Genomic DNA, 27,699 nt, shown 5'->3' with positions numbered 1-27,699 from the left:
CACAGCCCACAGGGGAACCAAACCCAGGCGTGGCGGCTGAGGGAAGCGGGCTGATGCCAGAGAAAAGAGGGTTAGCGCGAACTTCGGGGAGATGCCCCAAAGGAATCCACCCAGGAGGCCGCCATGACGGCCACCTCGCCCGAGCCAGCTGCTCGCACGCCCTCAGCCCACCCCGGAGCAGCCGGCCGGGCCCCCACCCGCCACCAGCGGGCGGTGCAGGCGGTGGGGCGGGCCGGGGGCGGACATTGGGAGGGGTGAGGCGCCGGCCGCGGCCGGGGCGAGGCGGGGCCTGCTGCCCGCCCGCCCGCCCGCCCGCTCTGTGGCGCCGGCCGAGGCGGTCGGCTGAGGCGCGGGGAGCGGACGGAGGTGAGTGCGCGGGGGCAGCCGCCTCGCTCCCTCCCGGGGCTCGGCTTCCAGCCCTCGGCGGCCTGAAGGGGAGGGCAGCGGGGGGGGGGGAATCCGGTTGTGTGCGTGGGGGGGCCGGCTGGGCTTTTCCGTGGCCGCCTTGGCTCTCCCGCGGCTCGGTGGTCCGTTTGCCTGCGGTTTAGGCAGCGTGAGGGGCGGGCGGTGGCGGCGTCCCCCGGCCGGTCAGGGTGTCCGGGGGGATCAGCTGCTGGGCAGGTAGAGTGCGGTGCTGATGGTTTCCAAAAAAAAAACAAAACCCCAAAACCAATCCCCCCAACGGGGTTTCTGCTCATTTCTGGCGTGTTTTGAGGGGGTTTGTTTTGATGCGCGGTGCGTTTGAACAGTCCCGCTACCTCTGCGTGTGGCTGCTGGCTTCCCGGCTTTTGTGGCACCAAATAGCTTCCTTGGAAGTCAATTTTTGTTTATTTTGCGTTTGTGTCTGTTGCGTATCGCGCTATACAAACCCAGGTAGGAAGTACGATATAAAAATGAAGACTGTAGGAGTGCTGAATGCTGCCACGTTTTTTAAAGTACTTGTAACAGGAAGCAGGACAAAACTTGGCGTAAATCTTCTTGACCCTACAGAAACTACTTATTGCATAACCGGCATCAAACAGGGGCTCTTTTTTAACTGTTTGTACGATGACAAGGGCAAGGCTTTGGGTGAAAGAGATGCCTGCAGAAGTATCGGTATCAAACCTAGCGAGGAGCTGCTCTGACAGACCTGCACTTGGCAGCAGCCTGGGGAGCCACAGCTTGGTAGGAGTGAGCTATCCATTATTCCAAAAAATCCATTATCCTACTGAGCTGAATCAAGGTTCTGCTTTGTTTCCAACAGCAGCTCTTAAGTTTTCAGAGTTTTCGTCGGGGACTCGAGCAAAACGCTGGATGTGTGGTGTTTTTCTTCTTCACAAATTCAGCAGCTGTGCACTTGTTTGACTTGGACCATTTGTATGTGCTTGGATTCTCAAAAAACGGGCTGGGCTTACTAAATGAACACTTTTCATATAGATTGCGAAATTGGAGTATTGGAGTGCTGCAAAAGCTGAGAAATTGGCATAAAACTCCTGCACAAAAATTGTTTTATAACGCAGAATCCTTAATTCAGATATTTTAAATTAATCTTTAAATGAAAAATACCCATTACTTTTTTTTTTTGCAAACAATATTACTGATCCCCCCCCCCCCGAGTAATACATTCATTTTTTAATACTTTGCATCACTGTATTTTTGATACATACAGTTTTATCTGCATGAGCCCATTTGGTCCTTTTAAATGCCCCTTAACTGTACTTTGAAAATGTTAGGGGAAAAGTAATAACTTACTTTGGATTAAATAAGAAATATTCCACATTAAACTCCACATTACTTTATACTGACAGGTATCAGGAGTTGAAATGACGTGGAAAAGTCTTCAAAACGCTGACTGCAAGATGAGCTCCTTCCACTTGATGCTGAAAGGAGGTGCTGTTTTCAATTGATTTGAATATTGGTAAGATCACTCCTTTCAAGGCAGTTCCGTTGCTCTCATTGCCTCCAGTTTGAGGTGAGGTGGAAGTGTGTGGGTAGGTAGCTCTCCACTGTACGTGAATCAACTGGTGGCAGCCAGTTATGTAGAGCTACAGATATCCATTTTATTTTTTTTTAATTCCTCATGTGCTTTAGTGAAAGTTGAGGCAGTACCTGTAACAAACGCTTTGTTCAGATTTAGACCGGTTAATACTTTTGTCTCAAAGTTCAACTGGAATTTAGCTTTTAAAGATTTAACTATTGTAGGCTTCTTTGTGAATATTCATCTTTGATTTCTGAGACTTCATTTTGATGTAGCTTGAACAGAATGTCTTATATAATGGGTTTTCCTTAAAGGTATGACTATTCTGTAGTCCTGCAACTTGCAGGATTGTCTGGAAAGGAAGCATTTAAGGACTAAAGTTTGTGGTCATCACTTCAGTGTCAGAATACCACAGTGCATAGCCCGATCCTCTTCTAGAGGGTGCTTGTGCATCGTTGTGCGTGACTCAGTGTTCATGCATGCCCCTGTAAAATGATCAGCTGCATTTTGTTTATATACTGAGCATGTTAGACAGGAAAGTTGGGACCTCAGGAAAGTGGTAGACTGGAAACAATTTAGAAATTAACAAATGTTAGAAATTTTATCTTGCTTTGCTGTCATGGTTTAACCCTGGTAGGCAGTTTAACAAGGAACAAGGTGTGAGTTGTATGAATCGTGGTGGGTTGAATCTTGTCTTGGTTGTTCTTTGGAACAAGTGGTCATACATGGGTTTGGTTCTCCCCCTCCCCCATTTCAATTAAACTGTATTAAAGTTTTACTTTAAAAGTTAATGCAGTTCTTTCATATAGGTATGCCACTAAATTGGGGCACTTCACACCTCTGCTATTATGTTGTTTGCAGAGATGTTAATGAGTTGCCTTTGAACCATGATTTTTGTGTTCTTCTGTATGGCTGAAAGGGTAAGGATCTGTTGGTCCCTTGCTGTAATGAGTCCCCATAGACAGGGATCAATACTGAAAGCCACTTAAATTAACAGTGACAACATGCTGATACACAATTGAGGGGCTTAGATGCTTTCTATGCTACTGTCTTGAGCATTTTTTCATTGTGTTGGCCTTTGCAAGGATCTGTCATGTCCAGGTATTTATAAATTATTTACAAGTAAAATCTTTTAAAGATTGGAGGCAGAAAATTTGGAAAACAAAGATACAGTTATGTGTTTTGCCCAGCTTCCTGCAGGACAAGTTTGCTAATTCTGCTGCATGCAGACTTAGGGACCCAGTATGTCTCTAAACTTGTTCTTAAGGCAGTTGAAGTTGGCAGTGTGCCTAAGGCAAGTAAAAGGGCAAGTTCTGTGAAGATGGACATCCTGCAAAGAACAAAACGTCAGTATCTTAAATTAGGTCCACATGTTTTCTATTTCTGTTTTCAAGATGGTAATTTTAGAGATTTGAAGGAGCAGTAGTAAGTTGTATTTTGACTATGGGAAGATAAATATTAGGAAAGTAACTTGGAAATGAAGCCTTTTCTGTTTTAGTAGCTCGAACCACAAACATGATGGGTTGGTGGTGTGGGATTTTGTTTGTTTGTTGTTGGTTTGTGGTTTGGTTTTTTTTTCCTTAAAAGACTTCCCATACATTTTTCCTTTGAGCCCAGCAAGCTTTGAGCTGAAACAGTTTACCAAACTAAGTTTGTAGGCAGTGACGTCAGTGAAATTGCTATTCTCTCTACATAAGTGAGATTTTTGAGCTTCTGTGGTTGTATCACAGGGGCATTTCATATTGCTGAGACTGGGATAGAAGGCACTACAAGGCTAAAGTTGTTAGGTATGTGAACAAACATCTGCTTTTTAAACAAAGTTTGCTGTTTCACATTTGTGGATTTTGGATGGGGTTTCTCTGTGTATTCTGCTTAAGAAAAAGTGTAAAAATCTTGTGTGGTTGCTTGAAACCATACTGACCAGAATAGAAATGCTCCATATACTGTGAGGTGTTGCAACTACAAAAGCTAGAAGCTTCTTCCCTTCTTTCCAGAGTTTTTAAGCTTTACCACTGCAATATTTGAAGGGGAGGTATGTGTGAATTTTGAAATAAAAAAGTTGAGCTTTAGCATACAATATTAGAAAGACGTCCACCCTTGGTCCTGGAGACCAGTAATGGGTGCAAAATAGAAAGCTTAACCTGTTGGTTGGATTGCTTAGTTATTCTTATCTTGCCCTAAATTTAAGTATTCTTTGTTTGGTTTTAGTAGTTAAATCTGTCTTACAAAGTGGCTACTTATGTCTGGTTTTTTTGCTTGCTTGACACCTGTGTAATGTTTTCTTGGTTTTGACAGAAACTTCCTTTTCCAAAGGTCTTTGCTAGAATTCTTGGTCAATCTTTACTGCAAGTTTTGTTGTTGCTCTTTTGTTTTAAGTCATCTCTCTAATGTAGGCAGAGGGATGCTCTTGCTTTTACATTTAGGATGTCTGTAGAAAATTTGGTTTTGTATGTGTATGCTACTGTCCAAACGATGTGTTCTGTAAAATCTTTTTTTTCCCCTTCTCTACTCTTTACAGGTAAACTGAAACTCCAAGGATGATGATCAGCTCATTGGCAAGTTACAGGAAAACCACATAGAAGGCAACTAAATAAAGACTATGGTATGAGTGCTTTGTCAGATAAACTGTCCAAAAGTAGTACATACTTGGAGGCTGTTGTATTAAAGTGTTGAACTCTGCTCTGTGTGTCCCTCTGCTACCCCAACACTTCTGCGTATGAAATGTTTCAACAGAAGGAGCTGGTGTGGCTTATTTGTCACTAAAGTGAACTACATTGCATGTAAAAGTAAGTCAAGGCCATGTGCGTTTTTCAGGGAATACCATCTCTTCTTCCAGCCATTTCTAGCTGGGTAGAAGGCAAATATTAACTAGGACCTGTGCAATGAATGTTTGGCAATGGGGCTGCTATGTGGGAAACCAGATTGCTTTAGAGTGAGAGGCAGCAGCATGCAAAATAGTCAGGAACTGAGGAAAGGCAAGACAGCTAAATGCAGACTTTAACCTACAGGGAGCTGTCAGAAGGGAAAGGGGTTAAGCGTTTGCCAGCTGGCTAATGGTAGAAGGCTTGGCAAGGGCTCTGATGACATCTTGCCATGAAAAAGCAGGCATATCTGAGAGGGGAGGAGGACTTGATTAAGATTTAGAGGTTTCATGGAAGCCACTTGCGGGCCACGAGGGCAGTGGGTGTCTGTTCAGTCATGTCTTTGTTGGAGAAAGCTGCAAAGAACACCTGAGGTGTGAAGTGAAACTACAGTTTTTGAACACTTTGTTTTGTGTCTGACCACAGCAATTCATATTAGCTGCGGTTTCCACACATGTTTGATTTTCGATGCCAATTTAAGTGCCAGATCACACTGGAGTTACAGCATGCTTGTCCTCCTGTGAAGAACTACAAGTTCATCAGCTCTTAAAAGCAGTGCTGCCTCAGCTGTACTAGAACAGTTCAAAGAATGAAACCTCATACATCTCTGTGATTGTGTGTCTCAAACATGTGGAAAGAGGAGTAGCTTAAATCAAGCTTGGTTTCTAAATTAAACGGTATAGCTTAAATCACTGTATGCTAGCATAACTTGTCTGTGCTAGAAGGTTGGGGTTTTTTTTTGGGGGGGGGGGGGCTTCACTATGCTGGTGAAAGAAAATCACACTTTATGCAAGAGTTATTCCAGTAGAAACTTGGAAAAATTCCAGTAGAAAGCTGAAAACCGAGCAGCCTTCTGTGGAGGCCAACAGTTGCTGTAGCTGAAATCTTCGAAGGCTGGGGCTAAATTACCAAACCCATTTTTTCCCTGCCCAAGGTGACTAATACTTGTCCTGATTGTTTTTTTAAGGAGTAATGCAGGGTGCAGAGGACAGTGTAGCTTGAACACTCTTATCACACTAATGGAAAAAAATTCTTCTTTCAGCAAAAGATGACATCTACATTTTTGCTGCTTGGTCATCTCATTCTACTGATACCTCTGTTCAGTGCTGGTAAGTTAAATATGTTGTTGAAATCACCATTTTAAAAAAAGAAAACCTGCAAGAGAGGAGTTGTGTGTATTTAGTAGAAGAGAGTTACTGAGAACAAATAGTGGATTTGGGATTTGGTTTTGCTTCAGTGTATTTAAGGCATGCTGAATCCCTCTTCTTGAATTGAAGTTGCACTGGGGATGGAATGGACAAATGGACATAAATATTTTTAAACCTAGCCACATAAATTGACAGTACTGAGGCTTTGATTATCCTCTCCCTAATTCCGATGAAGAAAGTCCAAAGAGATTGGCTTCATTGACTTAAAGTTAGCTGTTGAACACCCTCTTTAAGAGACATGCTGTAGCTCTGGTCCTGAAAGCAGTAGGGCTCAATTTCCTTTACAATTAATTAGTAATATTTTTAATGGTAGATCTAATTTTTCAGTAAAGTTTAGGACTACATAAATTAATGATGCTTGTCTTGCTGCTCTTGGCATAAGCAGTCCAATACTAATGTCTCTTAATTAGTTTAAGCTCCATAGGGAAAGCTTTAAATTAGGTGATAGGAAGGTGGTGGGACTGGAAAGATTACTGAAGACTTTTTATTTTGAAATTGAATACATTAGCTTTGTATTTATACAGTCATTCAGCAAGATTTGTAAAATCAGTTCCGTTAGATGTTTTGCAGTTTCATAGGAATTCAGTGTTGCACATGTATGCAAAAGTTTGGAAGCTTTTAAAATCTGCTTTATAGCCAAATGGCCTGCTCTGTTTGTGCTAAACTGGTATTCTCCAAGTAGTTTTTCCTTGCAGATTTGGGTTCTTGGTGACTTTTTGCAGTATCTGCCCTTCTTTCTCTGTTTGTTTTTTTTTTTTTTTTGATGTTTGTGTCTTGTCAACTTGTTACACAGCCATAATTATAAAAATGCTGTTTATGCTTGCCTTTTATGTGATGTTCAGAATAATGTTCATAATTTAAAGGGCCTTCTGGGTAAAGATGACTGAAATTGCAAATGTAGTAAGGAAGTAATACATGATAGTCAAGACTTCTTAACCTAAATACTGTGCCTCTCCAAATTTCCTTTGTATTATGACGTGTTGGTTCACGGACTTCTTTGATGTGTTGAGGTCTTGATCTCATTCCATACTGGCTTGTGCTTCAGCTCAAAAAAACATCTCCCCTCCCCCCCACCCCCTGCTTTTTTTTTCCTAATTTGTTTTTGGCCTCACAGTCATAATGGCCAGAGTACTGTGAGGAGCTCTGCACTGCTACTGTTTGCACCATGCTTTTCATAGGTAGTATCCACATTAAGAATCTGGTAATTCTGCAAAAGTACTAACAAGCTCAGATAACAAGGACACGGCAGGCGAGTTGTGAAGCTTGTGTTGCCTGGTGGATCCCGTGTATCATCTTATATCCTGGTTTGCACTGAGGCTATTAGACTTGTATGTGCTTGTTGCTGACTACCTTAATAGAGGGAAGTTGTGGCTTAAGCTTTGTAAAATGTGTAGTTTAGATCCTCAACCAGAAGGTGCTAAATAAACAAAAAATGGTAGCCTTGAGATGTTTTAATGGTAAATTGTTACAGAAAGTTTATTTTCTAATTCTGTGTACTTGGAATGGATATTAATACTTCTAAAACATGAAAGCATACAGATTAAGTGTTGATTTTTTTCTTCTTTTTTTTTAATAGAAGAATGCATTATATGTGATTACTTTGTACTTGTTGGAGAGCCTACAGCTATTAGTTGCCCAATAATTACATTGCCAGTACTTCACTCTGATTACAATCTGACGTGGTATAAAAACGGTACTGCTACACCAGTAACCACAGAGAGAGACGCCAGGATTCATCAGCGAGAGGGCTTGCTTTGGTTTATTCCTGCAATGCTGGAAGATTCTGGACTTTATGAATGTCATGTAAGGTAAGGAAGGCAGGAGAGAGACGACTGGGTTGCTAATGCTTAAAAGTGTGGTAGTATATTTGTGGAACTCAAATGTACAGGATTTTTTGTTTTAGGTAGAGAGCTTAGATCAGTTAAAAGCACTGGTTTGACCATGCTTTTTGTTTCTGTGTGCTGCCTTTTCTTCTTTTCTTCCACACATGTAGCATTGCAAAAGTGGTTCATACAGAAGACTCTATCTTAAAGCATGATAATATTAACAATGGTCTGTGTGGGTTGTTTGTTTGTTTTGTTTGTTTGTTTTGGATTAATTGTAAGGTCACAGGGAAAGGTCTTAACTGCTTCAGCTTGTCTTGTGTTCAAATTGCTATTTGATACTGACAGAAGAACATTTTGGTTTCTTCATTGGACATGGTTAAATGGAAGAAGGATCTAAGAGGAGCAAACTCTACGTGTTATGCAGTATCACCACGCACAGACTTTCTGGAGACCTGAGCAATTTTTCAGGAATCCTTTTAGGAATTTACAAATTAAAAGGCAGAAAACTATTCTTCTGTTTTATTTGAAAACATGGCCAGATGTTACTGGTCAAAAATGAGAATGCATGTGAAGAGCAAAGCAATGTGCTAGACAGCTTTAGAGACAGTGAAAGTAATGTGTCCCCAGTACTGCTCAAAAGATCTGAGTGCACAGAGAAGAAGAAAAAAGGAATAGATTCTTTTCACTTCTTTGGTACTTTAAAGCTCTTGCCATCTTTACAGCTCAGACTAGTGCACTGGTCTACACCACTTCAGGTGGTCCAATCCGATTTATAATGGCTGAAATTCACTATGTGCTGAACAGGAAGTTAATTTGGGGAAGGCACGCAGAAACTGTTCTTTTCCTTGTGGTCTTGCCACAGCACACTGAGAACAGCCAATGCAGGCTTTTCGGGTGACCCAAAATTTTCGTAGTGTGTGGTTATGTGTACTGGCATGCATACAGCACACCGGTTATGCTGAAGGGGTTTGGGTTGTGAATGTAGTAACAGTGATCAGGAAAAACTTCCAGTGTAGGCACAGGTCGCAGGCCAGAGTTGATAATGAAGCTAAAATTGGAAGTCAGAAGCAATGTAATCCTTTCAAAGCTACCCAGTTAAATAATTTATTTTGGTCTTTCCTGCTATGTTTCTAGTTACTCTAGCTATGAGATGTGTTCCCATGGGCACCTCACATCCCTAGCTTGCATAATGTCAGCAGGACAAAAAACTTGCTAAAGCTGTGTTTACTGTAGGCTACATTTTGTGCATCAGTCACTTAAACCTTAATTACAGAGCTTGTCAAGGTATAGTGTATAGAAGTTGAAGCCAGGACTGTCAAAACATGCAGTTCACTCTCCTGGAAACTTCTCCCTTAGCATAGTATTGAGAAGTGAAGAGTTGCGCAATGAATTAATAGAGAGTATTCCTTTGCTTCTGGTTTCTAGTTCCATCTCTTCTCTGCAGAGCTACTGTACCACAGGTTCTTGTGAGCTCTCGGTGTGAAGTGGTTTCACATTGGTACTGCACCTTGATGTATATGTTATTCAAAAGCTCTGTCTCTCTTCTGCTAAGAGTTACAGCCTGTTTTTCTTGATACATCCCTCCAAGGAACGCTGAGATGAACCTGTCTTTTCCTGTTCATTTGGCACCGACGGTGTTCCAGGGCAGATATGTTTTGGGTTACCCTGCACTACTGTGTGTTGGCAAACGTAGTGCTGAAAATGGCAAGGCCGGGTTGGTGCTGCGGGCTCCGTAGAGTGTCAGCTCTGAGAAGTTCTGGTATCCCCTCCGGTGCTTCCAGAGCAGACCCCACTTCTGCTCACAACACAAAATCAGAGCTTATTCCCATCTCTTAGTCTGGAACAGGGGGTGAGGAGCTGAGGGTGGTGTTTGGGAGCTGGGGGGCTGTAGCAAGGGTGTTAAAAGCAAGCCTGGTGGAGATGCTGAAGTCCCTCTCCATAAGCTCCCTGACATGCTGGAAACAAGCAACCTTATTGTTAATGACCTGACTTGTCTGCTGTTCTAATTACAGGAGCCTTAACCACTCTAACAAAAAAACTATAAATTTAACAGTTTTTAAGAATGATAATGGTCTGTGTTTTAATGGAAAAATGAAGTTTGAACAAAAAGTGATGAGCACAAATACTGGCAAGATTATATGTCCTGATCTAGAACATTTTAAAGATGAAGACAATAATCAGCCTGAAGTACACTGGTATAAGGTATTGTGCATGTGTATTTCAGTTATACAAGATAAGAAATATTCTGTTTAAAATGTGTTATGAAGTAACTGTCAAAAGCAGCTTTTGGAAAGAAAGGTTTCTTTTCACTACAGTTTAATGCATCTATCTTGCTACACTATCAGGAAGGCGTAGGGAGGTATGGGAGGCATATTTTAAAAAACCAATTCTCCGTTTTTGGATTGCAAGTTTTTTCATAGTCAAAACCATGTGTTTTAGTTTGCTGATTTGTGAAAATCTAGTTTATCCTTTGATTATTTTAGGTAGATAAGTGTAAAAACTTGTATGTTTCCTTAAATACAAGGCTCTGCATAATTATTTCAGTTTTGCAGAATATTAGGCTTGTCCTATCTCATGATCATGGTGTGGTATTCTTGTGCCTCTTGCTCTGATTCTGCCAAAATACTCTGTAGACTATGCAAGCTTAGGGACATGTATTTTGTCTGTGTTAAGGTCAAATTGTAAAGTAGTTCCAACTCTTAATTCTGATGCAAGTACCTACATGGGCCTGTACGTGTAAAATAATCTTGGTGCTGCACCTATACATCATCTTTTGAGATGAAGTGATTCTAAACTGCTTATAAGTCAGGGAAGAGAAGGAAGTTTGTCACTCTACTTGCATTGCCACAGAAACAGTAATACATCCAACAACGCAAGGCGCTGCTACAGCAGCTCTCATTCATCTCAGTGAAGTAGGAGTGCAGGCATGTATTCTCATAAACTCCGCTACATGTGTAGTGACTCCTATTACACCTGAGATGCGTAACTGTCAAGCTATTAAATGAAGGCAGTGAACTAGAACACAGCATTTGAAAACTTAAAGGATTGGCTGTAGTGATTTTTGAAAAGTGCAAATGCAGCAGGATGTCATCAGGCTTCATGTTAGAGCATAGTGGTGCTTGGATAAGAACCCACATCATGACTTCCAAAAAAATCAGTATTTGGCAAGTATTTTAATGATCAGTAGAGTTCAGTAACTTATTTAATGATGAGATTATTAGTTCCCTTAAATCACAGGTACTTTTGATATGTTTAGGAGTGTAAGCCTGGATTTCTTGAAGACAAGCGACTTCTTTTGGCAGAGGGTGAAAATGCTGTCTTGATTTACAACGTAAGTCTAGAAGACAGAGGAAACTACACGTGCCGTATGGTATACACATATATGGGAAAACAATATAATGTTTCACGAACCATGAGTCTAGAGGTTAAAGGTGAGTGCACTGAGGTTATTCTCTTCTCTTTTTGGCTCTGCTGTAAATATTTGTATGTAGGCATAAGCTATTTGGCGTGTTACTTTTCAGCTCTGTGACATGAGAATTGCAAATCTTCTTTTAATTATTTTTTCCCTGAGTGTAAAATTAAAATACAATAATGCATGTTGCTACCCTTGAGCATTGCTTCTGGGGAAGAATTGTTATGGGGAAATGACAATTGAGGGGTTAGGAATGAGAATTAGAAGGAAGCAGTGGTTACTGGGGTAGGGTGGGTTGTTTTTTCTAAAACAAATAATGCACCATTAAATTAAACAGATTTTTTTAGAACAGAGGAATTTTTTTGCTGAGACCATCACAGCAAAACACCTGCTTGTGGCCCTGTTGGTGACCTTGCTTACAAAGTTCACTAGAATCTCAATTGATGGGAAAATAGACATGACAATCTGTATAAATACTATAAAGTTAAGTAGCCAGTCCTTTCCAGAGGAATACTTACTGTTGGCACTTGATTGTGCTTTTCTGCACACAGGACTCAATAACTGCATGTCTCACTCTCACGGTACTGTCATTTATTGCTGTGATCATTATGATTGCGTGTTTGTAGGCAACATTGCTGATGACCTGACCAGTACCATGGTAACAGTCCTATCAGAAAAGTTGGCTGGGGGTAGAGTGTCCATCTTTTTAGACTAAATCAAAATTCTGACTTTAGATAGGTGACAAAAGAATAGTGGGTTGTTAGCAGCGAGTCTATACATCGTGAAGAATGATACAATTCCAGCCCCATTTAAGTGCGTGCTTGTTTACTCTTTTACTTAAATAGATAATCACCTGATCTAGGAGGTCATTGATACAATCCCTCCTTCTCTTCCTTATCCATCTCTCTGACAAAGTTAATTGCAATTTTGGGTTTGTTTTTGTTTTCTGGTTTTGTATTACATTTATATCAAATCCCAGTAAATGTGAGGTGTGGTTGTTTTTGTTTTTTTTTTAAAGTCTTTTTAAGGTAAGCTAAAGCCTTTTGTTAACTTGGAAGCTAAAGTAGAATAATTTGGGTAGAGTACAGCAGATCTTATGAGATACTTTCCATTGTAAATTTGAAACTGGTAGTAAGTGTGGCACTACAATAGCACCAAACAATAAAACAAAACCATTGTAAAACTATCAGTTGAAGTAAGTTGTGGAACTCTTCTTGCCTTTAAGATTTTATTTTTCTCTTTCCTTCTTTTAGAAGGACCACTGCAGGTGAGACCAGAGTTTATTTATCCGAAGAACAATACAATTGAAGTAGAACTTGGTAAGTAGTGACTATTGAAGAAGTCATTAACATTGAGTAAAATAAATAAGCTCCTGATCTTTCTGAAATAACACGTGAATAGTTCCATTGACTTCAGCAAGACTGAGAGATAGGCACGTGGATTGAGGATATCTCGAAGACAGATGATAGAACATGATTCCCGCAAGTAATTTGCGGGGGGAATAATTGTGTGCCTAAGATTGGAGTCTCTTGACCAGCAGTGTCGGGTGGGATGCATTTATTTTTTTTTTATTATTGCCATCTGTCCTTTGTACCACTTCTCAGTGTCTGTGTCTTGACATATCCTCAGTATCTGTGGAAATATAGTTACACATATATATATATATATATGTATCTTTTTCCATATATGTAACATGTTAGGATAGTTACCGGTTGACCACTTCAGTAGTTTTTCCTCCTCCTGTATGTGTCCTGTCTCCCTTCCCTCTCCACAACCTGGATTTTGTTCCTTGTTCTAGCATATTAAAAGGTTTCAGATACTGATCTTTTGTGAAACAGGGAGCTGCTAGTCAATGGATATCCCAGGTATTTTTTGTCTTGGAGATTTCTTAAATAAGAGATTCTGGATATAAGGAATAACATCTTCTCAGTGAGGACAGCCAGGCAGTGCAGCAGGCTGCCCAGAGAAGTTGTGCAGTCTCCGTCCTTGGAGGTTTTGGAACCTGACTGGATAAAGCTCTGAGCAGCCTAGTGTGACCTCAGAGCTGACCCTGCTTTGAGCAAGAAATTGGACTAGAGACCTCCCAAAGTCCCTTCCAGCTTCAATTATTCTGTGATTCTATGGGCCAAGTATATCATATGCAAGTCTTTTCCTAAGCAAACCTATACATGTTTAGATTGCACTTTATATTGCACAGAGTTCGGTTCTATTGATGTAGTTCAGAAGAATGAGTTTTGGAGCTGCTTGAACTGTGATTTTTTTTTTTTTTTCTTCTTTCTCATTTTGCACCAAGAGGAACAGTTTCAAACAAAGTATTTGATTAAAAAGGGCATTAACTGATTTTGGAGAAGTGTGATTGGCTGTTTACTAGAATTTCCTAGTACAGGATCTAAACTGTCTTGTAATCTTTTGAGGAAGGGTTATTACCAATTAGGTCATTAGAGAAGCTCTGAGGAAAGGTTGTGTTGGGGCTCTGGCACCATACAGGAGCTGAGGCCAGAGCGTTGTGGATTATTCTTATGTACATCACATTGGTGGTAGTCCCAAACAACACAGCTACTTTTGCTGCTGCTTTTTCTGATGTTGAGCTTGTAAATACTGTGTAAATCAGATGTTCTTTTCTGACATTGAGGCTTCATGCTTCTTTTCACATCATGTGAAACATTTTGTCTGGCCCAAATTCTAACTTTGAGTATACGGTATTGAACTGAATTGAACAGCACTGAAATACTGGTGGATTTTGTTTGTTTGGGGTTGGTTGTTGTTGCAGTTGTTCTGGGGTTTTGGTGGGTGGGGTTTTTTTCTTTTCTTTTTGACCTCAATAGCTTGTGAAAGATACCTCATTCTGAAGTTGCCAGGTTCTGGTGAGGATCAGTAGGTTTTGACCAGAATAATGAATGATCTTTAACAGAAATTATGTTCCTCCAAAGTCTGGAAGGCTTTGTTTTAAACAGTGGGAATATTCAGGACCTGATACGAACAGTATTATTTTATAGACTTACAGTCCTGCAGTCTTCAGATGGTTATTTAGTTCTGTTCGAACTACTCTGAAATGGCTCAGCAGCCTCTTCTTTTCTGGTAATTTCATCTTCTCTGGCTTCATTACAATTACATGCCTGAAAATCTTTATTTATGCTCTTCCACTAATAAGGAAATCTGTTCATCAGGTCTTAGATTGAAGTAGGGAGACTTTCCACAGTCATTTTTTTTACTTCACGCAACTCTAATCTTTATGTGTGAAAACTTTCCTTTTCCTTTGAAATTGTAACTGTGGAAGAAATGTAGTAGTATTATGGTGGGGCTTCCTTGTACTGCATCTCCCACCCATAAAAGTATCATGTGAATCTCATCCCCAGTTCTGACTGGTAATTAGTTATGACTTCCCATTTAATTCAGAAAAATTCTTAACAATGCAACCTCTCCTCAGAAGGAGTCTGATCTGTATAGTCCCTTAAAAGGCTCTTTAATTTACTGAAGACATCCTTTAGGATTTTCTTAGTCCTTGATAATACTTAATGAGAAAATGGAGAATTGAGCAATTAGTCCAGGGGCTACCAGTGACAGCCTGTACTAAGATGTGTTGTGGGACAACGTGTTTAAACTCCTTATTTTTGAATAGCATTTGGTCCATATTTATTATGGCTTGGACACTGCCTTAATTAAAAGTTGCTGATGTATTATTGGATGCATTAGACCAGCTAAGATGAACAAACCTTGATTGCGTTACAGACGTTAGGAAAGCAGGGACATGTGAGACTAAAAGGAGACACAAAGCCTTCACCCACAAGGTGGGTTTATTGTGGCTACTGAACAACTACAAACAATTCCCTATTACAGGGGGACCCTTTAAAGGAAGTTGGTGAAGTTGTTTGTTTGGCTTAAAAAGGTACTGCCATTCAAAAGTAATATTCTCTGTCTGGTACCTTTAATGGGATGCGGGGGGGGGGGGGGGAATCTTTGCTCCTATTAAGTCCCTGGCTGTGTGGCAGAACCTGGAAACACCTGTATGGTTTTTCAGTGAGAAATGGCAGGAGAAGGTAGTGCAGAAACTTAACAGTACATTCATGAATGTATGGAAATGGAGGGCATCGAACACTTGAGGGGTTTTCTTCCTTTCGAAGAGCTGTGCAATGCACTAAACCACATCTTTAGAAAAATTCATTATTGTGTGGAAAGACATGAGAGAAGAGATTGGGGAGCATCTGTGATTTCTATGTGAACTCTTGTTCAAGTAACTGCTTTGCATGTGAGCTAAAGGTTTATTCCATACTTTTGATAGAGACTATCCCTTGGTGGAAGCATCTAGATCTGATGTGGTTCTAGGAAACGAAACACTGAGATCTTTACATAGGTGAACTGAGAGCCCACCTTCTCCTATCAAATCATAACTTCCGTGGGTAAGATACAGAAGGAAAGGACTCCAAGAAAGCTGCTTACCTTCCTGTAAATGGAGCTCTCTGAGGTACATTGGCGATAAATATATTCTGCAACTTGGCTTGCTTTCTTAATACTGAGGCATTCTGTAAGATCTGGACTCTTGGTGGCAAAGGAGCTGAGCGACAGGTGAGCTTGCTCTGGTAGCAGAGTATTCAGAAACCATCCCAGTGGACAGTGTTGGCCAAAAGACTCTTATCTGGAGTAAAGATATGTGTGGTCACTAAGCTTGGGGTTCAGCTCCGTGGTGTAGTTGTCTACACACAGGTATCTGCATATGAGCTAGGGCCCTTAATTCATGCTTTTATCAATGGGGGCTCAATTCAGTTGCCTATACATAGACATCTGGTGCTGTTTTGGGTGGTCTGGCTACTCTAGCAGTGCAGGTTTCTTGAGGATCTGGAGTCCTATCTGCCAGTTCCATACGGATGCCTTGGATGCTGGAGAGCATCTCGGATGTCACCATACTGTGTACGTGCAACTGATTTGAGCCCTGGAGATCTTTCAGTGGAGTCTAGAGAGCCATTCAGTTGGTAAGGTCCACATGTCCGCTTTAAAGTGAGCGGACTTCAGCAGAACTGAACTCTCTTACTAGCTTAGACATATAGTTTACATGTAGATATGAACATTTAGACACCTACATTTAGGGTAGAATTTATATCCAGATCGGAGAAACCCAAGTGTGAATTACAAATGGATAAGTTTTAAGGACTCTGCTTTCCACAAGGTAAGTGGGTTTTTTGATATCCCTTCTTTTCCCAGCTGTTCCCCAATCACTTGATCCTGCTTCTGTTACAAGACCTTCAATTGCCGTATTTAAATGTTTTTTGTAGGCTCTCATATAGTTATGGAATGTAATATATCAAGTGGCATAAATGGCTTGATTCCATTCTGGCAAGTTAATGATGAGGATGTTGATAGCTTTGATAGCACCTACAGGGAACAGTTTTATGAGTAAGTATCCTTATACATTGAATTGTAAGTGCATTTGTAGGTGAAGTAATCTGCGGTAATTTGCAGTGAATTCATGATAAACTTGACTACTAGTCAAATGTCAGTAGTCATTGGAACACTTATTAGAAGGCTGCATCAAGTACGTTATATTCTTATTGCTTGGTTTTAAAAAAAATACATCAGTGTTTATAATAAAATGTTTATCTGATACAAATGTAATGAAGCAATCGTGTGTAGGTTTTTATAATGCTGTTGTGAAACATATAATTTTGTAAGACTTATTTCTTGGGCAATCCTTTTGCTAATAGATTAAAGCCTGCCCTCTATCATTAATATGGGAAGGATAGATGGTTCCAAAACAAAAAATGACCCAACTTATTTTTATTTGTGAATTTGGTCCTTTTCTAAGTACAGACACAGCTGCTGATCCTCAAGAACACAAAGCAGAAGGTCTTGTTGCAGGACAGTTAGGGGTTTTTTTTTATGTTCAGGAAAACTAAATGCAAATTAAGCTGATAAAACCATCAATTATTTCGAGAGATCAGGACCTTTGCTACTCAGTGACTGGTCTATGCTGTAGCATAGTGTGGATGTACTGTTTGCTTTCTTATTGTACCAATCACTGCCGTTAAATATAACCCTTAAAATGTAGTGCAAAGAAGAAAGAGGAAAAAAAATCTCAGCCGATCAGTTCACACTCATGCAGAAGCATTGCCGTCTCCACCAAGCACCATCATCAGTGCAAAATACGGCTAGAGAGTTAGGTTGCAGACTACTTCTAAAATGATCTTTTTCATTCATCTGTGTCTGGCCTCCAGAAGGAATCTTAGTTCTACTTTGTCCCCAAGTTCCTTTTAGGGGGAATTATTACTTTCATTATAGAACTGTATACTTGGGTGTTTGCCTATAAATATTAGGGCCCCAGCTTATGGTCTCTGAGGCACAACTAAGTCCATTATTCTTTAGGGCGTGAAGTTTCTCAGCTTCACCAGTTAAGACACATATGTAGCTCTGTGTAGCTATGTTTGAAGTTATAATAACTGCATTTTCTTCTGAAACCAACTTGCTGCTGCTATTAAACACATCTTCCTGAAAAGCATTTAATATATTTAACTGAAAGCAATTCTTTGTTAAGATTTTTGGCTTGCTTGGAAGCGATCTCCATTTCTAATCACTACCCTGCCTAATAATTTTCCCATGCCAGAGATGGAGATGTGCAAAATACATCCTGTGCAAGTTCTAATTAGGATTAATAGTTCAAAGCAAGTTTTCCAGTATCAGAGAAATGAATCTAATTACAATAATAATGTTTTATTTCAAAAAAATAGTAGCAATTTCTCAGCAATTAAGTTTGTGGAGCATTTGCTAGTAGCAAAGCACGCTGTAGGCATGGCCAGTATCATGAACTTTAGGGCTTATGCTTGGGAGGTAACTATTTCCTTTGATGGGAGGAAAGTTAAAACTGACTTGAACAAATCTGAACATGTTGCAAAATGATGAGGTTTGTATTGGCATCCCATGACAGAAGTTGCTGGCAATTATTTATGCAATAGAAGCTGGTTCTTCAGGATGTTCTGCAAAATGAATTTTCCTCCCCAAGTACATAAGGTGACGTCACTTTGGTATATATAGAGTAGGACACCAGTTCATAGGTACCTTCCTACTGTGGCCCCTCCCACCTGATACTTGTAAATCTACCTTAGAGCAGGATGGTATTTAGCAGGATAGCATATTATATCTCCAAGCTGCTTGTGGCAGTAGATATCAGACATAAAGGCAGTATCACCACTTTTGTTGTCATTTGATAACAGGGTCACCCAGCTTTTGTGAATTTTGTTCATCGTTGTTTTCCAAGTTGGTTGGCACCATTGACTGTGGACAGTGTGGGTTCGGGGAGTCTATTAGTATGCTTAGGAAGGTCTCTGCTTCATCATCAGTATAAAAAATCCTGGAAGATTATTTTTCTCTTGACAGTTTTATTACCAGTTATTACTGGTTTGAATAGTCTTTCATTCACAGAATCATTTAGGTTGGAAGGGACCTCTTGAGATTGTCTAGTCCAAACCTTCTGCTCAGGCAGGGTCAGGTAGAACAGGTTGTTCAGGGTTGTGTCCAGTTGGGTTTGGAATATCTCCACAGGTGGAGACTTCACAGCTTCTCTGGGCAACCTGTTCCAGTGTTTGACCACCCTGACAGTAAAAAAGTGTTCAGATGGAATTTCAGATGGGAAAGCGTTTCTGTTTGTGCTCATTGCCTCTTGTCCTGTCAGTAGTCACTACTGAAAGGAGCCTGGCTCCCTCTTCTCCATTCCCTCTCGTCAGGTATTTACATACATTGATAAGATCCACACCCCACCCCCTGAGCATTCTCTTCTCCAGGCTGAACAGTCCCTGCTCTCTCGTATGGCAGATGCTCCAGTAAATCCATACATCTCTTGTACTGGGAAGCCCAGAACTGGCCTCACTACCCCAGGTGTGACCTCACCAGTGCTGAGTAGAGGGGAAGGATCATCTCCCTCAACCTGCTGGCAGCACTCTTAATGCAGTCTGGGATGCCTGGGGACTGGTTATTCCTCCTCAGGTGGAGGATTTGCATTTTGCTTTGAACTTCATGAGGTTCCTGTCAGCCCATTTCCCCAGTCTGTCAAGGTTCCTTTGGATGGCAGCATGACCATCATGGCTTGGCAGCATGGTTTGTCAGCCATCCCTCTGAGTTTTGTATCATCTGCAAAACTGCTAATGGTGCGCTCTGTCCCACCGAGAAAAAAAAAAAAAAACAAACAAAAAAATCCCCAACAACCCAATGTGTATGGAAAATGCCAAGTCACCTCTGGTCATGAAGCTGTTTGTTACAGGGGTGATATTTACTGTGCTTCACAGGCTTCTTAAGTTTATAGAGATAAAAATTTAATGTTCTTGTATTTGTGGATAGATGAATTTATCCCGTATTAAGCACTGATACTTCAGTTTCTCTACAGATTTTTTTCCTTTTTACCCTTTTTTAATGACAGAGAGGGGATGCCTCATGGACTTGCTGTATCTGGAACAAAATTCAACATTTCAGAAGTGAAAGTAAAGGATTATGCTCATAAATTTTTCTGCCACTTCATATATGGTTCTGAACAATTTACAGCCTACATCAAATTGGAACGGCCGGGTAAGAGATCTCATCTTGATAAAATGGTGTTCAATGATGCTTACTTCTCAGTTAGTTTGACAATACCCTACTTAGAGCTAAAACTGTATTATGTACCATTGTGCAAAGTGGGCAATGCAGCTCAATACCTTTGTGAAATTTTTGTCATATTCTTAGCAAAATTAAAGAAAATAATATTTTTAATTTGCTTTGTCTTCTCTCATTCAGTGTCTTAGGAAACTTTAATGAAAGACTCCAGTTTATTTCAAGCAAGTGTGGAATACTGTGCTTTATTTTACACACTTGTACTTAAAGCAGCATGTGGATCAGAGGAGTTTGTGTGTCTAAAAGAGCAGTGAAAATGGCCAATTCCCTAAAAGAACTGGGGGGAAGACATAACTAAGTGTGGAACTGACTGTCAAGAGGTCATGAATGTATATGTGGACCTGGTTGTCCTGTTCTTCAGTAACAAATAATGGGCTCAGATTGCCAGAGGAAAAAAAAAAATATTTATTTATATAGTAGGAGAAACTCTAACAGTGATGGTAGTGAAGGAATGAAATAGATTGCTTGGAAAGGTCATGGACTTTTCCATTATTGACGCATGTGCTATGTTATCACCTTCTAGATAGGCTCATGTGTGTGGATTGGGAGCATCCGTTGTTGGAGACCCCAGTCTTGTGCTCAGAGACAAGGATAAGTTTGACCTATTGCTGGCTAGTGTGAAATTTTCTTTTTAGTAGATGAACTTAAAGTGAGCTTGAAAAACTCAAATGCAAGGCTGAAGAAATTAATTCATTTTACTTAGATACACAGAAAAGCAAATCACAAGATATTATACGTGCCCATTTTTTTTAATTTAGCTGCAGAAGAGTCTCTGGTCTATTGAGCTTGTGTTGAGCTGGCTTTGTCAACTGTGGCCAATCCTTTGACAAATGTTATTCTCAAACTTACCTTTAACTGGCTGCATTGTAAACAAATGATTGACTGAAAGTGGATCTGAGCTCTAGCTTGTTACATAATTGTAAGCTCTTCATAAAGATTGTCAGGGTAGGATTTAAACTTGGGAAGCCTTTAATATAGATGAACTAAAAAATGCAGTTTGTGGAGGGTGTGTGTTTGTTTTAAGGGCAACAACTCTATTAAGAAAAACAAATTAGTGGGTTCGATGACATATCTTTGAAGAGGCTAGAGACAATGGAAAGCTGGTTGGTCTGGGGAGAATAGCATGATCAGGAAATCGCCTCCCCACCTCTGACTTTCTTGCTTTCTGATTGATAAAATTTTGTACGAGAATTCTCACTCTACTGCTGCACTGGGATATATGTCAATATTTGGTGTTTCAGCTGAAAAGTAGCTTCATTTGTCGCATTGCTGAAGTACCTTTTCTCTGAAAGATAAAAGCAGGCTTGTCAAATAACAGTATTTGCAGAAAGCATACATGAAAAACTTTCAGTCATATTCATTCCCCCCCCCCTTTTTTTTAAAAAAAAATATTTTAATGACTAAACATCTCTTTCGTCCTTCTCTGGTTCTAGTGTATAACCGAGTTTTGTTTGTTTTCTCTCTTATTCCACTCTACTGCAGCTTGGAACATGCAGGGTTACTTAATTGGAGGAGGAGTTTCTTTGGTATTTTTAGTATTTTTTACTCTCTTTGTCTACAAGATTTTCAAAATTGATATTGTGCTTTGGTATCGGGACTCCTGCCATCGTTTCCTGTGTAAAAAAGGTATGTTTGTGTAACAGTGCTGTGTGTTGTAATGAGCTTCCACTTTCCCTTGCAAAGCAGTGAGTTAACCTCATGGAGTGTGATTGGTTTTTCTTGGGATTTTTGAAAGGATAACATGTTTTTAGGATGTTTAGAATTAGTTCAGGTAACAAAAGCATCTACAGGAGAAAAATCAGCAGCTTTCCAGGAATCCAGTACTATCACTCCTTTCCCTGAAGACCCACTTCAGTGGTTTGAATGCTGTTCTGGCAGCAGTTGTTCAGATTTGTTTTAATTACTGTTCTTACAGAAAACAGTAATACAGTGGAATTGTTGGGTGGTTTTTATTTTCTATAGACAAACCAGGACAAATTTCACTTAGTTTTGTTTTCTATTTGAAGGCACTTCTGATTATTTTACTTTCTATAAATTCCTGGCATTCAGAAAAATGTAGATAGGAGTGCTGTCTATGAGAGTATGCTGAAGCACAGGTCATTTCCAGACATCTGAGAGGAGGTACATGGCTAGAGAAACAGAAAATATCTTCTAGAGGTCTTGAGGTTCTCTTAGATGTATTTTAAGTCTTTTAAACTTGGTCTTTCTGAAAAGTTTGTTCTGAAATATCTAATACAATTCAGACCTTGAAATTTGCCAAATGCTTTGTCTTTGTTTCCATATCTAAGTTGTTGCTGTGTTTTGAAACACCAGGTTACAAAAAGGACCTATGAATTATATGGCAGCTGGAATTTTAAGTATTCAGTTGTACTACTGGAACTGCTATTTTCCAGATAATTCAGTGATAACATTTTTATATTTAGAATTCAAAAAAGAATATTCAAACCTACTTAATTTTGCAGGTTTCTTTTGCCTGTTCTGATCCAGCATACTGAATTCTAGAAGGCCCAATTCTACAAACATTTCAGGCTTAGTATAGTTACACATGCTTAGATAATAGCAGGTTTAGGACCTAAAACAATTACTCAGATGGGGGAAAAAGCAGTTTAGAGATTTTTTTTGTTTGTTTGCTTGCTTGCTTGCTTTTGTGTCTTTAGAATCCATTTTTATGTTACTCCTATTGCTCACTCTTTAGTTTCAGATGGGAAGATCTATGATGCTTACATTCTGTATCCAAAGAACAGAGCGAGCTGCTTGTATTCATCAGATATTTTTGCTCTGAAGATACTGCCAGAGGTCTTAGAAAGACAGTGTGGATATAACCTCTTCATATTTGGGAGGGATGATTTACCAGGAGAAGGTAAGCTATCTGAAGACAAATTACACTCAAGTTTTCTCATTAGCAGCTGCAAATACAACTCAGAAACAGGCAATCAATCAGCTGTGATTCTAAATGTCTCCCACCATTGAATGAGCGATGGTTTTCTTATTCTCTCTGGAGAATGAGAAATACAGCACTGGGTGCTCTAATGCAGTCCGTTTATCTCAGCCTTTCCCTTGTCATTATTTAGCTCTTCCAGGTTTTTTCAATGTCTGGCTAGCCTAGACATCTGGAGATGGAAAGATGCTGAGGGAAAGAGGAGTTGAAATTGTGGTTGTGAATGATGACTAATGGCAGGAAACATGGAATAGTAGGTCTCGTGAGTGGTGTGAAAAGAGCCCATTGCTTTGAGGTGCCGTTTGACAGGACAACCTCTCTACTGTTTCATTTTTGTTTGCTCTGAGAATTGCTATCAAACCAGCGGGATGCAATGAAGGGTATAATGGATGCTTAGACAGTGCAGGTGGAAAAAAAACCCCAAACAACAAAGCAACACTAAGTTATCGGGAAAGATCAGCTGTATCAAAGACTACTTGTCCCTAGTGAAAGTTCTTACAAAGCCTTACCTTCCTTGCAAGGCTTTAAAATCCTTGTGGAGGTTTCCTTTGTTCGCATATGTGCATCAATTTTACATTTCCAGCATCTGACACTGAAAATTGCAAAGTCTGTCCCACTGATTGCTTATGTGAGGTGAAATGATAAAAGTCTTTTGAATCATTCCTGGTCTTTTGACTTTAAAAAGATAATACGGAGACTGAATAAATTGGCAGAGTAGGCCTTAAATAGAAGGTTTTGTTTTAAAAAAATTGGGTATGAACAAACCTACATAAGGTGGTTCATGGATCCCTTTTTTACATCTGACGGCTTTTGTAGTGGTTTGAGAAGGAAGGTTTCCCTGAGAAGTAGAATCTAAAGTGCTGCTTTATTTTGCCAGCTCAAAAAAATGCAATAGTCTGTTCTCAGGGTTAACCCATATGGTTTTTTGTGTGGTATTTGCCATGTTTTGCTTTTAGAATTTAGAATTAATTGTCTGGAATGCCATTGAAGGGAGGATTTTTTGTGTTCTCTTCCTTCTACATGTAACAAAAACCAGTTAAGCATATCAGAACAAGCTCTTTAAGGAAAAAGGTCATAGTTTTATCTAGGCCTGTGGTTTTGGAACTTGTTTTTTTTGTTTGTTTTTTTGAAATTGCACCCATGATGGTAATAAAATGGCATTAGTGAGATAAGTAGTAGGTAGTTGGTAGTTCTTCTCTCTTTATGCAAAACAAGAATATAGACATGCAGTCTGATGGGGTCAAATTGTGTTGCATTGACCAAATCTCTACTTGTTGGTCATCCCAGTGTAACTGCTTGCATGCTTTTATCCTATCCCTATTTGTGAGGTAAAGTGTGTTGGCTCAAATACGAAACAGTGAATGAACCAGCTGCAACATGTTGGTAACAAAAAATAGAAACATACAAGCCTTAATTTTGCACAACCTTTTTCTCTACAGCTGTGGCCAGCATTGCTGATGAAAAAATCCGTCAAAGCAGGAGAGTGATAATTGTTTTAATACCAGAACCCTCCTGTTACAGTATCCTAGAAGATGTGTCTGAAAAGCAGCTAGCCATGTATAATGCTCTTATCCAAGATGGCATTAAAGTAATACTCATTGAACTCGAAAAAATACAAGATTATGCAACCATGCCAGAATCCATCAAATACATTAAGCAAAAGCACGGGGCTATCCGATGGAAAGGGGACTTCTCGGAAAGGTCTCTCTCAGCAAGTACCAGATTCTGGAAGAAAGTGCGCTACCGCATGCCATCCAGACAAAGTGGATCTTCCTCAGGATTGCATTTGTTACCAAAAGACTTTAATTCTCCCTAAATAACAAAAGATGACACTTAATGACTAATTCAGTTCACATAGTTGGTGATTGACTGATTGAAGGTCACATGTATCTGTTTTGTGCAGACAATCTTATCCAAATTTTCTGGATTGAAGGTACTACGACCTCATCTACAGATGTGAATCATTTTTTCTTCTGGCCAGACCAACGGAACGCCTTGAAATGTTGGCAGTAGCACAGTGGTGACATGGAAGCCATGTAGGAAGTACATGAGGCCTTTTCCAAGAATTGCACTGTGACTTGGTGGAATTCTTTTGATGTTAAAAATGGAAGGGGAAAAAAACTATCAAAGAACCAGAAAACTTGGGTTTTTGCAATAAAAGGTTGAATATGAAGGGAACTATATTAATTATAATTGTGATATTATGTAATGGGCATGGTTGATGCCAGTAAAAGTTTTTGTTTCATTTTTTTAATGATATGACACAAAACTTTTCTTACAAGTTCGTTATTTGCCCTGTTCAGTTTGTTGAAAGATAAATCACTGTGTTACTGCATCAGTGTTATCATCCAAGAGAAAAGGTAAGAGACAATCCCAGCCCCCCAAAAGTGCTGTTGAACCTGACAAAGCATAAATACTCTTCCCTGATCTTTTTAACGTTTTAAAGAACTGTACCATTTTTAGTTGCTTGTCCCATGCAGACATCGTAGAAGTACCATTGTAATGCTGTGCTGAGTCAAAAAATTAATCTCAAGAGAATTCCCCCCCCCAGTTAAGTAGCTTAGTATATTTGTTCTTATTTTACCCAAGTGGAACAATTAGCTAATGACACAGGCACTCTCATGGGGATTACAGGATGATGGCTTCATCTGCCTTACCTTAAAGACCAGATCAAGGGACTTCAGGGCACCCACTTCTTGTGGGTTGCTGTTGCTGAAGGAGAGCAGGTCTTCCCTCCTGTTCCCAGCCAGGGTGCATTTGTCAGCTTTGAAAGCTGAAGCTGGCTGAACAGACTAATGTGGCAGAAATAGTTCTTTTCCTTAGGATAGTTTTCTCCCAGATTAATGAGCTTATGTGGTTCCCAAAGGGTTCAGAATGCGGTGGGAGAAGAGGAGGGGTGGTGGGACCATGTTTTTTGGCTCCAGATGTGTTTAGAAAATAGAGCTAAAATAGCATTGTTGCCCAGTACTCCTTAAAGTGAGAGAGATGCCCTCTGTTACCCCCTGCAGCTGCTTGCTTTTCTCATTTCCCCCTGCTCTGATGATCTAAGGAATCTGAGGTGACTGTGTATTGAATTTGGCTGGGGCTGGATGAATTGGGGCTGGAGTCACAGCTTCCAAACAGCTGTTTGGGAAAGAAAGTTGTTAAAACTTACTGTGCATGTTGAATCCTTTCTCTTTCCTTTTTTTGTTTATTTTTTTTTAACAATGTTATGTATGCCACAATTGTTAACTCTGAAGTTATCTTTGACTTGTGTGTAGGCAGTGATGTAGTTTGTAATGATCAATTCTTTTTTCAGGGGAGGGAATTGATTTGATTTTAAAAAACTGTCAAATCTGTTTAATGCCATGTTTGTAGCTATGAATTTTATAGGAGCAGGAGACGTGAGAGCCGAATTGCCTGTGCTTTTCAGTCTGTCCTTGAAAGTTACCTTTTTAAGTTATGAGAACTAGTTGTATATGGAAGCTTCAGGATTTGACTGTTGTTGCCTTTAACTGCTGCTTGCAACTCTGAATTCCTGTGTGTGCCCTATCAGCTTCTCTTTTGCAGCACCTTTTGCTCTCTTCCCATTCAAACTCCAGCCTATCTTTTCCATGCAGCTCCCTTATCTTGGAACAAGCAACTTACTATTGTGTCAAACTCCATCACTTTCCAAGCTGTCCTTTCAAGGCTGTTGCTAATACAATACAGTAGTGGGCAGAAATTTTCCCTTTGAGTTGGTCCTTTGAAAGCTCCACATGTTCATCTGAAAAAACTCATGTTCTGCATCTTTCAGAATTTGTCTGCTCATTTTGACACTGCACTGTTGGCTTTTTCTTCTTTCATGGCTCATGCCTCCATCCTCAACCAAACAAAACTGATAGTGTGAGATACCATCCCACGGAAGAACTGCCCAGTGAACGTGGGATGGTGTGAACCTTGTGTTCTGCCTGATAAGTGTCAGAACCAGTGGAAATAGGTTCCTCTCCAACCTAAAGTGCTTTGATTATCTTGGTGTATGCTGGAAACTTGAAACTCTGCTTCTGAGAGACAGTGCCTTCTGAGCTTTGTGAGTTGAGTGTGTGTTTGGCCAGAATGGAATAAGAATCTCTTCATTTCAGGATAGGAGGGGGGAAAAGTGCATTTGAAGCATCAGACTATTTTGAACTGTCACGGTACTGGAGTGTTTTAGTGATTAATGTCATGTATGTATAGGCCAATGCACATGCTTATATTCTGTTCTCCTTCTGCGTTTTAGTCAAGACAAGTGTCAAGGGAGGATCAGTTCTGGTTATGAAGTGCCACATTCACTTAGCTGTTGCACACAGCCTGCTTTTAAATGTGGTGTGTGTTCAGCGACAGCCTGTTGTAGGGTAAAAGAGCCTTGAGATCCATCTGAAGTTACTGAGATTGATCTAAGCAAGGCTAATTGTTACCGTTCACATCAATGGAAGAATTTAGTAGGACAGAAGCTGTACGGTTTGGTCACAGAACTCTTCTGTAAGAAGATTCCTATATCAAATGTGAAGACTAGACACTGGAAGTATGGTATTTGTACTCTGAGGACTAGGGTATAATACTGACTTTGTGCTTCCACCTTAACAACTTGCAGTGTGCAGGCCAGCCAACAGAGTTCCAGTGACCTCGGGCCTCTTGAATTATTTTTGCTGACTGGAATAGATTGAATGAAAAACTGCTACTTGTCATCCCTACCTTTAGGGATAGGAAAGTTATTTTACTGAGCCAAAATACTGTTTTTAAAAAAATATTTGTTCTTATTGATGTATTTATACAAATGATGCGAAAGTTTTCATGTGTGTTATGTAAAGGCACTTTGAAGAAAGGTCCATTTTTTTTAATTCAATAAAGGCACTACATATTTTTTTCTTA

At 39.9% G+C, this 27,699-nt stretch overlaps 1 protein-coding gene across 4 annotated transcripts; it reads left to right on the top strand.

Moving 5' to 3' along the window:
- The first annotated feature begins 317 nt into the window (after window positions 1-317).
- Window positions 318-27,699, top strand: LOC142044806 (interleukin-1 receptor type 1-like). 4 transcript variants are annotated; one of them, XM_075057688.1, is made up of 13 exons: window positions 318-366; window positions 1,788-1,897; window positions 4,476-4,559; window positions 5,861-5,927; window positions 7,603-7,834; window positions 9,865-10,054; window positions 11,109-11,283; window positions 12,518-12,583; window positions 16,532-16,652; window positions 19,663-19,808; window positions 21,375-21,518; window positions 22,588-22,752; window positions 24,270-27,699. In XM_075057688.1, exons 3-13 carry the CDS (start codon window positions 4,557-4,559, stop codon window positions 24,644-24,646), a joined length of 1,686 nt encoding a protein of 561 aa, XP_074913789.1. In that variant the 5' UTR covers window positions 318-366; window positions 1,788-1,897; window positions 4,476-4,556; the 3' UTR covers window positions 24,647-27,699. The 4 variants fall into 4 exon arrangements, with proteins under 4 accessions (XP_074913789.1, XP_074913790.1, XP_074913791.1 ...); XM_075057689.1 differs by lacking the exon at window positions 318-366 and adding an exon at window positions 545-1,164; XM_075057690.1 differs by lacking the exons at window positions 318-366; window positions 1,788-1,897 and adding an exon at window positions 3,253-3,744.

The sequence above is a fragment of the Buteo buteo genome, chromosome 25 (genome assembly GCF_964188355.1).
Source record: "Buteo buteo chromosome 25, bButBut1.hap1.1, whole genome shotgun sequence".
Classification (NCBI taxonomy): domain Eukaryota; kingdom Metazoa; phylum Chordata; class Aves; order Accipitriformes; family Accipitridae; genus Buteo; species Buteo buteo.
This window is presented reverse-complemented; position numbering and strand designations above follow the sequence as displayed.

Bases quoted from the DNA above. Each gene is read 5' to 3' on its own strand.
- LOC142044806 (XM_075057688.1), top strand. The intron at 12,584-16,531 runs GTAAGTAGTGAC...TGTTTTTTGTAG, and splicing joins TACAATTGAAGTAGAACTTG to GCTCTCATATAGTTATGGAA. The intron at 21,519-22,587 runs GTATGTTTGTGT...CTCACTCTTTAG, and splicing joins TCGTTTCCTGTGTAAAAAAG to TTTCAGATGGGAAGATCTAT.